The 10,966-nt window shown below is 32.1% G+C and overlaps 1 protein-coding gene across 1 annotated transcript; it reads left to right on the top strand.

Moving 5' to 3' along the window:
* Positions 1-679: 679 nt before the first annotated feature.
* On the top strand, positions 680-6,411 carry LOC139484017 (putative autophagy-related protein 11). The gene is made up of 5 exons (XM_071267740.1): positions 680-1,473; positions 2,988-3,179; positions 3,506-3,643; positions 4,645-4,833; positions 6,198-6,411. Exons 1-5 carry the CDS (start codon positions 680-682, stop codon positions 6,409-6,411), a joined length of 1,527 nt encoding a protein of 508 aa, XP_071123841.1.
* The last annotated feature ends 4,555 nt before the right edge of the window (positions 6,412-10,966 follow it).

The following is a 10,966-nucleotide window of genomic DNA, read 5'->3' as shown; positions in this document are numbered from 1 at the left end:
TACTAAATCCCTGGGATGTGTTTAAGCTGATTTTAGTCTCTGGTGCATGATTTTTTATTATTATTAATTGTTTTGGCTTTTAACTAACTTTCAGTAACTGCAAGTACTCTCAAATCGAACTTTCTTGTTAATTTGACCTGTTGTTACTATTTGTAATGCTTTTTTGTTATTTTATATTTATATGGATTTTGTCTATATACCAGCTTTGATTATTTTGAATATCTACTATTTTCCGCTGCTTCGTACTATGAACATCAAAATTATTCTCCTTAAATCAGTACAGAAAGTTTTATCTAGCTCTAATTATAAGCCGTACATTGACCTTTAATGGTTTACTTTTATAAATTGTTATTTGGATGGAGAGTTGTCTCATAGGCACTCATACCACATCTTCCTATATCTAATTATAGAAACCAAGAACAACAGTTTTAAATTTCACCCTCTTTTTTGATATTTTTGTTACCTAAAAAACATTTATTTTGAATACCGAATGAATGGAAACTCTTGACAGTAAAGTTGTTTTTCTTGACGTAAGATAGATATTTTATCACCGGTATGAAATATAAAAAAAAAAGAACTGTTGCGTTTAATTGGCCTTTAATAACAATGCATATTGTGACATTTGTATATCTATTTAGCGAAGAGCATTTAACATATTACTTCCTGTGATTCATTCAAAATGGCGCAGATTTCATCAAACAAATGCGATAGCTGTCCTTCCGGACAGATTAATGCTGGTTTTTATTGTTTTGAATGTAAGCAGTACTTGTGCTCATCGTGTAGATTATCCCATGACCGATTTACAACTAACCACACAGTAACAGAATCATTCAAAATTGATAAATCAGTGCTTGCTTCAAAAAGTAAATGTGAAAGTCATAACCTTGAATATATACATTATTGTAAGAACTGTAAATGCCTTACATGTACAGCTTGTATAACTACGATTCACAAAAGTCATGATTTCACTGACGTGAAAGAAGTAGCTGCTAGTGCACGGAAAGATCTCAAATTAACTAACAACAATGTCAAATTGAAACTAGAAAAATTGTCAACACTGATAGATGATATTGAGAATATTCATAAAGAAAAATTACAAAAGGAAATCACTCAATTTGTTGAAGGAGCAAGCATTGTTTCGGGCGAAATAATAAAAAATATTGAATCGGTTACTAAGCAGCATTCCAATCGTGCTGATGATTTTCTAACAAATGAACAAGAAAGAATGACCTCTGACCTAGCAGGATTAAGGAAGCTACAAGCAGATTGCAGTGCAATAACTAACAAAATAGAGCAAATAATACAAATAGAACATGACATGACATTTTACGTGCAGCAAAAATCTTTACCCAAAGACTTTGAGGAAACAGACAGTATCCCAAAAATAAAATATCCGAATAAGATTGGAGAATTCAAAGAAGAAGAATTCATTGACCAAGTTGTTCAAAACATTCTATCCAAATACGGCATCAGGTAAGTGCCCTAAGATACTGAAAAATAATTACTTCGTTTAGCAAGAATTCTGTAGAGGATAGCTAGGAAAACAATATAATAAAACTTGAGACTAAAACATAAGGGAATTGAGAAACAGATATCTATCCACACTTTACTTTATCTACCGTACGTACCAAACTTTGCATTTTGAATACTTAAAGCAAATTACGTTAATAAGAAAAACTTTCATTTTTTTCCTTAATATTTGCTTCTATTGATAAAGGTGCTTTTCAAGAATTCTCACGTGTTTCTGAATCTAATTTCTCTTCTCTAAATAAATACGAAAGTCTAACGTAATAAGTTTTATTGAGTTAACTTTACTTTGTATTGATTGTTTGTATGTTAGTCGTTTTTTTGCATGGTATCTATCTTTTGAATAGTTATCAAAGGTACCAGGATTATAATTTAATACGCCAGACCCGCTTTTCGTCTACATAAGACTCATCAGTGACGCTCAGATCAAAATAAATTGCAACTGATCTTTTAGTGTGTTCTTATGTTGTGCTGTTACATCTCTGTCTCATGTAAGGTATGGTTGATATCCTACAATCATATTTAATCCATCCGCATTCTTTGTGAGTGTCCCATAGATGCTAACCTCTGATTATGACAGATCATTAATAGAATATTACAATTAGTATGTTTTAAACTATAGACGAACGTTTAAGTTCAACTTAGTAAAAATTTACAAAAAACCTTCAATGATTTGATCTAAATGATGTCAAGTTATTCAAAAAATGTTTAGTACATTTTTTTTGCATAAACACAAGAAGTTTGCGTATGAATGTTATTTTTTACCCTTTTACTCTTGATGTTTGAATCTTTAAAAATGTAATTCCAGGTTCAATCTCCCTTTAAAAATGTAATTCCAGGTTCAATCTCCATTTTACCGTATTGGCATAGCGGCACACCAAAATATCAACTGATTGCAATTTTGCTAATGATACATACATGACTTTATTTAAATGTTTTATTATCATACTTCCCATCGAAATCAAAGTTGTCGGAGTCTTAAGAATCAATATGACCGTCGTTTTGTCGGTCTGTCCGTATGTCTGTCTAATTGCTAATATGCCATGTAATTGCAGCTCTTTTACAGTTTGACAGATACTCAACACATTTGTAGAAAATATCTTGATGATTTGCATAGAGTAAATTAATCAAAATCCTACATGTGGAATGATTGGTAATCAAACTTCTTACTTTCATTTCTATTATGTGGTTTGAGTCTCTTTTTTGCTTAGCCCACACTTTATCATAAGCTTAGCGGGTATTGATAAAAGACTTTTCCGTTGTAGAAAACAACCTGAAATTGTGGACGACGAAATATTATGTTCAACACGTTATAGGGCAGGTTATTAAATTAGTTGGCATAGGTATTCTTTTTTGAGGTCACTCAAAATTCTAGTTTCAATTGAATATTATGTATTTACATACAAGATCAGTACCTATGTTTTAAAACATTGAAAGTAATTAATTCCTATATTACGTAGTTTTTTTAGAAAGAAAGAAGACGAAATTGAAAAATTAAAGAAAATCATTGATGAAGAGAGAATCAATATATGTGATATCAAAGCACGTCAAGATGCAGAGACATTGAAAATCCGACAAGAAATGAGCGCTTTATTGCAGATTGAAAAAAGTAAAATAGGAGAACTAGAAGAAGAAAAGAGATATCTTCAGAGGTGAGTATTCTTCCTTTAATTCAGGAGTTCCTGAGAGACAAATTACCTATTGCACAATTGCAGGTACATGCATATGTCATGAAGTATGCATCGGATTTTATAATATAAAAAACAACAAAATAAAGCCATTAAGGAACATTACAGACAATATACTAATTTCAGGGAAAACAAAATTTTACTTTGAAAAAATTCAGAGTTTAGCATCCGGAAAATCAAGATGTGATTTTTGTATTTATATGTGATAGTGTGACTTGATCATCTTTATGTTACTGTATTTGTATTTGAACAAAAGTTTAATCGATTTTTCTTTGTTTTTACAATTAAAGTACAGTACCCAAGCACAAACAGGAAAAATATGTAAAAATCCGGCAATTAATCAAGGATAAAGAATATTTGAGCAAATCCTTAAAAGAAGAACAAGATAAATCTGCAGTATTGAATGATACAAAGAACGAATATATGAGGTAAGCTTACAATAAATGATGAGTCCATCGACTGTTTACTCTTTATAAAAACTAACATGTACATTTTGAGGAATCGTTTTACAAAACCTATAGTTATAGTCTATTATTTTTTTTTTTAATAAACAAATATTAATGTTTATGGTCCAAGGACACAGTTATCGTGGTTTTCGTTGTCAACGAATATAGTCCCTAGTGTAAATAGTGTATAACTTGCATGTTTTATTTGATGCACTTTCCCAATTTATTTCTTGATATTAAATGCATGAAATATTAGTAGGGGGATGTTATTACATGTTAAAAAAATTTGGGTGCTGAATCTTTATGTTAAGTATTGATTTGGTCCAGCTCAAAAAGGTCAAATTTTATCACGTCTGAAGCTGTCAAACTGACTTTTACACCCCATTAACACATAATTGTCAATATTTTGAGTTAAAGCTGGTAAAAGTTTCTATAATTTTAGTATCATTTGTCTCACTGGTAGTACACTACGCTGTAAAAATCTTTTTGAGAAAGACCAGGTGTGATTTTTTAAATTTGAATTTATTGTCTAAAAGAAATGCACTACGAAATAACTGTGTTCTCGGACCATATGATTGGGTACAAATACACGTAAAATGAAAGCTTCTTTTGGTAAGATGGGTTAAAAAAGAAACATGTTGCCTAATTTGACTAGGTTAAGTTAGATTTTGTCTCAAACGAAGAAAGGCACAGATCCAATGTTTTCAGATATACATTAGCAATAACAGATGATAATGCAATCTTAACGAGTTGTTTATGCAACTTTGCCAGCAATTAGCATTCGAAATTCATGTAAATAGTACTTTAGTTAATCAAATTTGTTTTGTGGGTTTGAAAACATTTTTAGTAAAAACGTTAACAGTGTAAATACCGCCCGTGTCGTATTGATATACAATATTTGTAATTGGTGATGAAATTATGTTTTCTGATCATCTCTGATTGTATGTAATCAGCTAAAATTATTTTATCTCATAAATACATAGATGTTTAAAGGAAAAAGAATGTGACATTGAAAAATTGCAGAAAGAAATTGATGAGACGAAAAGCAGGTTGACAGGTAATGTCACTGATCTACAGCGCATACATCAAGAAATGATCGAACAGAGTGCTTTGTTGCATGACGAAAAAGTTAGAATACAGCTGTTAGAAAGTGAAAATAGTAACCTCCAGAGGTGAATATATTGTTTCACAATATTGTTACGGTCTGGGTGATAAGAACACATATTGTAAGAAACGCTGCAGATTATGCTTGCAGGTTTTATTTGGATTTTTTAAAAAGATATTTTAGTATTATAGAAATACACGACTCGACTTTGCAGTATATATATTCATCTAAAAAGTTATCAAAGGTACCAGGATTATAGTTTTGTATGCCAGACGCGCGTTTCGTCTACACAAAACTCATCAGTGACGCTCATATCAAAATATAATTAAGCCAAACAAGTACAAAGTCTAAATATTCGACTTAACGACAGATTAACCTCGTGCATCTTGATAACTTAGCGAATAGATGGTTTATCATGTTTATATGCAGAACGGATAAAGAGACAACTGTCAGGAGTACAAACGACGTGAATGGAAGCAAATATAGGCAACCACTTGGTCACCAACAATGAACAAAACTCATACCAAATAGTAAGCTATTTAACACCTGCACGGCAAGGGAAACTATTATTAAAAAATATTATTCTAAACCTTGTTCCTATAACACCTATTTTACCCATAAATCGCTAATTAAGATTATATAAGTAGTTATGACCACCAGAAAACAAATAAAAAAGAGTGAAAGTGGTTCAGCTATTACCACAACGCAAGTTATTCCATCACATGATTGATATAAACTATTATTACTAAGGGATCATATATTTTGCTAAGCTGCCAATCCCATCAGTTTTTTCAGCTTTTTCATCATCCCTACCGCATGAATAATTACAAAAAAAGGATTTACATATTAAATTACCAAGACTGTAGTAGTAGTAGCTAAACTATAGTATTTCACAGATGATATCGGATATGTTCCGTCTGTCGTAACATGAGTAATACGACGGTTGATATATGTGGATAAGGATCTGTTTACCCTTCCGGAGCCCATGAGAACACCACTAGTTTTTGGTGGGGTCCGTGTTGCTTTAATAGTGTTTAGTTTTCTATGTTGTGTTTAATGTACTATTATTTGTCTGTTTGCTCTTACATTGCATTGTCAGGATTTTTTAATCTTTTAGTTTGAATGTCCCTCTGGTATAGTTTGCCCCTCTTTTACAAGAAACTACCGATAACCTTCTTTTTGTTTTTACCACGTCAGCAACATTCAAAGTGAACAGCTCAACATAGCTTGTGTCCCTAATTTCATCGTAACGTCAAATATTAAATCATCTAAGCAAGTTATAAAACCAGGTTTGATCCACCATTTTCTACATAAGAAAGTCAGGAACACACAGGAACACTTATGTAGATAGAAACACAATAGAAGGAGGATTAGAAATTAAGTGTTAAGCAATCTATACATTTATTCCAATTAACAGTTGAATTATTTCAGCAAACTACAGGTAGCTGAAAGGGATCTATCAACGCTAAGGAAAGATCACGAGGAAGCTAAATATAAAATCAAAGAATTGATTGATTCACATGATGATGCTGAAAGACAGAATCAAGATGAAATGGATCGGTTGAAATTCCGGATAGAAGTCTCGCGGATACATGAGATAATGGTTCCTCCTGGTAAACACATAGGATTACGGTTAGCACGATAACGAATATCATGTTTATATATATTATCAATAAGTGAAAATAAATGTCTGGTCTAAACTTGTTAAGACAAGACAGATTCATATAAACCATTTATAATCATTATAGGAGCATATAGTAATTTCGACAATACGCATTTAAAAATTCAGAGCTTGTGATGATACATCACTGGATAGCTGTTTTTTTAAAAGATTTTATCAGAAGAAACACGACCATCGGATCTAGAACTGATAAACTTCTTCTGGAATCATTTGAATTCTCTCATTATTTTGGAGGGCTTAGGAATATTTTTCTGTTTTAAAAGTATTTTTCAATCTGATCAAAATCATGAAGAGAAGATCTAGATACTCTTTTCGAATGCATTAATGTTGTGAGGTTATTGATACAAATCAGAATTAAAAATATTAATGAGTCTATCAATACCAATACTACGTCAATCTTTAAGACCCAAATGATGCAAAACACTTTTCCTATCTTAACTATTTGTACGTATTGCTTGATAAATGGATTAGGTATTGACAGTTCATTTTGCAACTCAACGCATACCCCACGTTACTTCTTTAAGAGGAAAACCCTGGGTTATCATATGTCTTTTCTGTGTTCCTTTTAAATTTCAACCAAAGATGATGAACTTGATCTTCCATCACTGTTTGGATACCTAAACAAAATAAGTGTGTCCCTACAAACAACGTTATACTTCTTGGTCTTCCAAGTGATCTAGGAAACTTCTTTCTAAAGTATTAACATAACTTGTATCAGCAATCAAACCTAGGCTTCAAGTTATTGTGAAACTGCCTATTCTAGAGGTGGTGTGAATCAGATGTGGATACTAAAATATTCCATAGATCTTTAAGAGTACATGCAATTCAAAACTCTTTCATCTTGCAAAAGTATAAAACTTTTGAGTTTTCTACACTTTACACAATTAATCTCCATTCCAAACTAAAAGATAAATTGAAAGAGTTGGTATTGCTTTGTTTCATACAAAATAAGAATGATTGACGTAGATACATGTAGCTTGTCTTAAGGAGGGATACCTCCTACTTTGTAAAAACAATAACTCTGATTCAAACAAAAAATTCTCTGAAACTGACATTATCAAGATTTCTTGATTGACAAACATATTTGTTTCGTTTGGAAGACGGGTTTTCAACAAATTATCGGCATTCCCTTGGGAACCCACTGTGCCCTCTTCTTGCTAACTTACTCCTTTATTCTTATGAGGCTGAGGTCATACAGAAACTTCTAAGGAAGAAAGAAAAGAAATTAAAAGTATCATTTTACTTTACTCTCCGCTATAAACATGATTTTCTGTCACTAAATAATTTAAAATGTGGTGACTATATTGAACGCATCTATCCCATCAAACTAGAGATAAAGGATACAACAAATACAGTTAAGTCTGGCTCATATTTTGACTTAAATCTAGAAATTGACAACGAAGGTCGTTTGAAAACAAAACTTTACGACAAAAGAGATGATGTCAGCTTCCCAATTGTGAACTCTCCATTTTTATATGTTGCAACATTACAGCAGCGCATACATACGGAGTATTTATCTGCCAGTTGATACGATTTTGCCGGGATTGTATATCCTATCATGGTTTCCTTTATAGACGGTTGCTATTTACATGGAAGCTATTAAGCTATTATGTTCCTTAAGTCGTATCTATTTTTTTATGGACTAATTAGCGGGTTTGTTCTAACATGAGCAACACAACGGGTGTCACATTTGGTACATAAACCGACTACCCTTATGGAGCACCTGAAATCACCCCCAGTTTTTTTGTGGGGTTTGTGTTGCTTATTCTTTTTTATTCTATTTTGTGTTATATGTATTATTGTTTGTCTGTTTGTCTTTTTCTTTTAGCGATTACGTTGTCCGTAAATTTTCAATTTTTAAGTTTGAATGTCCCTCTGGTATCTTTCGCCTCTCTAAAACAAATTTATTAAGATCAAAATATGTCCGTAACATGTTCCTTCTTGCTTTTTCATAAAATATGTCAATGTTTTCATTCTTGTCTAGCCCTGAAAAGTCATTAATTTAGCTACTAATAGTATAACGTTGGTAACAAATGTTATTTGAAATCCATGATGAAAAATCTGTTAAATTATAAGATATTTTGATATTTTCTAGAAACAATGCAATACTTTCAGAGATTTTTTTTTTTGCAACGAATAAAAGAAAAATAATCCTTATATTATATAAATTCTGTTTATTCTTTCAGTGTTCTTAAACAGTCATTTAATGAAATGCTTATGTTGGTTGCCATTGAGATTGGGACTTTCTTTTCGGGATGTTGTTATTCTTACAAAGGTTTAAACAACGATTCTGAACAAAATAGTATTATTTCGCCGCAATGCTATACCAAGGGAAAGCTTCAAATAAAAATACCTACAGCAGTTCTTCTTAATCACCGAAAAAAGTTGAAATACTTTGGAGACAACGCAGAAAATCATTATAGATTATTGACGCAAGAGGGCAAATCTCATAGCTGGTTCTATTTTAAAAATTTCAAGACCATGCTTACGCGATCACAGGTACATGTATGTAATAGGTATTAGTTTAATCTCTACAGAAGTGTGATTTTACATAGATCTGTACTTAGTGTCTTTATGTTGCTGGGATGTACAAGTACCCGGCCTCGTTCACTCTATGTTTATGTTAGATGTATTTCTATTTGTATTTATCTGATTGAGTAAATATAAAAAAAGAAGATGTGGTATGATTGCTAATGAGACAACTCTCCACAAGAGACCAAAATGACACAGAAGTTAACAACTATAGGTCACTGTACGGCCTTCAACAATGAGCAAAGGCCATACCGCATAATCAGCTATAAATGCCCCGAAATGAAAATGTAAAATAATTCAAACGAGAAAATAAACGGTCTAAACTATGTACAAAAAATGAACGAAAAAAAAAATGTAACACATAAACAAACGACAACCACTGAATTACAGGCTCCTGACTTGGGACAGGCACATACACACAGAATGTGGCGGGGTTAAACATGTTAGCGGGATCCCAACCCTCACCACTAACCTGTTTTTTGTTCGTGTAACAGTACAACATAAGAACGAACTATAAAAATCAGTTGAAAAAGGCTTAACTCATCAGATGGATAAAAATACAAGTGGACGTGATAGCCTTTTTCAACTGAATAGAGTTTGTCTTAATATGTTGTACTTTTACATCAATCACCCAGGTAAGGTGGATGTTTTGTCGCCTGCTAACATTCTACATATTCCTGTTCAAAGTCAGGAGTCTGTAATTGAGTGGTTGGTGGTTTTTTTTATCATTGTGTTGTACTGTTCTTCTTTTGTTCTGTTGCATCACTGTCCCATGATAAGGAGGATGGGTGGTCACTAACTTGTTTAACCCCTCCACATTCTGTATGTACTTGTCCCAAGTCAGATGCCTGTAAATCAGTGGTTGTCGTTTGTTGCTGTGTTACAAATCTGTTTTTCGCTCACTATTGTGTACATAAATTAGGCCGTTAGTTTCCTCGCTTGAATTGTATTACATTTGTCATTTCGGGGCCGTGTAAAGCCTTGCTCATTGTTGAAGGCCGTATGGAGATCTATGGTTGTTAATTTATGTGTCATTTGGTCTCATGTGAAGAGTTGTCTCAATGTCGCAGAATTAAGATATTTTTTTGGTATTTTTACGTGTGCCTCGTACTGATTTTACTTGTCTTTAAATTTATCTAAAATGTATTTATCGTCATGTGAATTTGTGAATATCGATCTGATTTATCTATAACTACTTCATGAATTTTTCATTTTTTTAATGTGTTGTGTTATTCCAAAGGTTAAATTGATTTACCATATTCGTAATCGTAATCTCCGAACCAAAGCAAATGAAAGCCAGGGATCTTCAAATATGTAGACACGTTAATTTAAGAGCATGTCGTCACTTATAAAAAACAGATCTGATTTCAAAAACGCAAAACTGGCAATTGCAACCAATTATCATTTTTTTGTAAAACCTAATTGGTCTCGTGGTAACAGGTTTGCAATTACAAATGTAGTTATGTAGTTAATGGGATGCGTAATCTTCCTGGTAGCAGTTAATAGATATACTCATATGAACAATGAAGAAACAACGAAAATCTATTTAATGTCAGAGGGATATTCAAATCCATGTGTTAAAGAAATTAGCGACATAAAATTATACAATTTCACTGTATAACAAGCTACAGTACACAGAAACAACGTGAATTTAATAGATATTCCGTAATAATGTGAGGTGAAATTAGGAGTTCTACAATGTAACAATACCTTCTTGTGTGGCATATCTGATTGTAGGTCATTATAACTTAAAAATCACAGATCATATTTGGTGTTGAGTCATATACAGGTTACAGAAAATACATGTAGATGTAACATCGATAAAACTTTCGACAAGATGAGTCTGATCTTTCTTTATATAACAAATACATTGATTGGCGATATACGCAACATAAAAATAATATATATATGTAGTTTATTGACAATATAAATAAAGATGTGATAATTATATAAGAACTTTGAAATACACATTATTTTATTTCTTTGT

The sequence above is a fragment of the Mytilus edulis genome, chromosome 8 (assembly GCF_963676685.1).
Source record: "Mytilus edulis chromosome 8, xbMytEdul2.2, whole genome shotgun sequence".
Lineage (NCBI taxonomy): Eukaryota > Metazoa > Mollusca > Bivalvia > Mytilida > Mytilidae > Mytilus > Mytilus edulis.
The sequence above is the reverse complement of the archived record's forward strand: the minus strand, read 5'-3'. Positions and strand labels throughout refer to the sequence as shown.

Bases quoted from the DNA above. Each gene is read 5' to 3' on its own strand.
- LOC139484017 (XM_071267740.1), top strand. From the start codon at position 680: ATGGCGCAGATTTCATCAAACAAATGCGATAGCTGTCCTTCCGGACAG. The intron at 3,180-3,505 runs GTGAGTATTCTT...TTACAATTAAAG, and splicing joins GAAAAGAGATATCTTCAGAG to TACAGTACCCAAGCACAAAC. The intron at 3,644-4,644 runs GTAAGCTTACAA...ATAAATACATAG, and splicing joins ACAAAGAACGAATATATGAG to ATGTTTAAAGGAAAAAGAAT.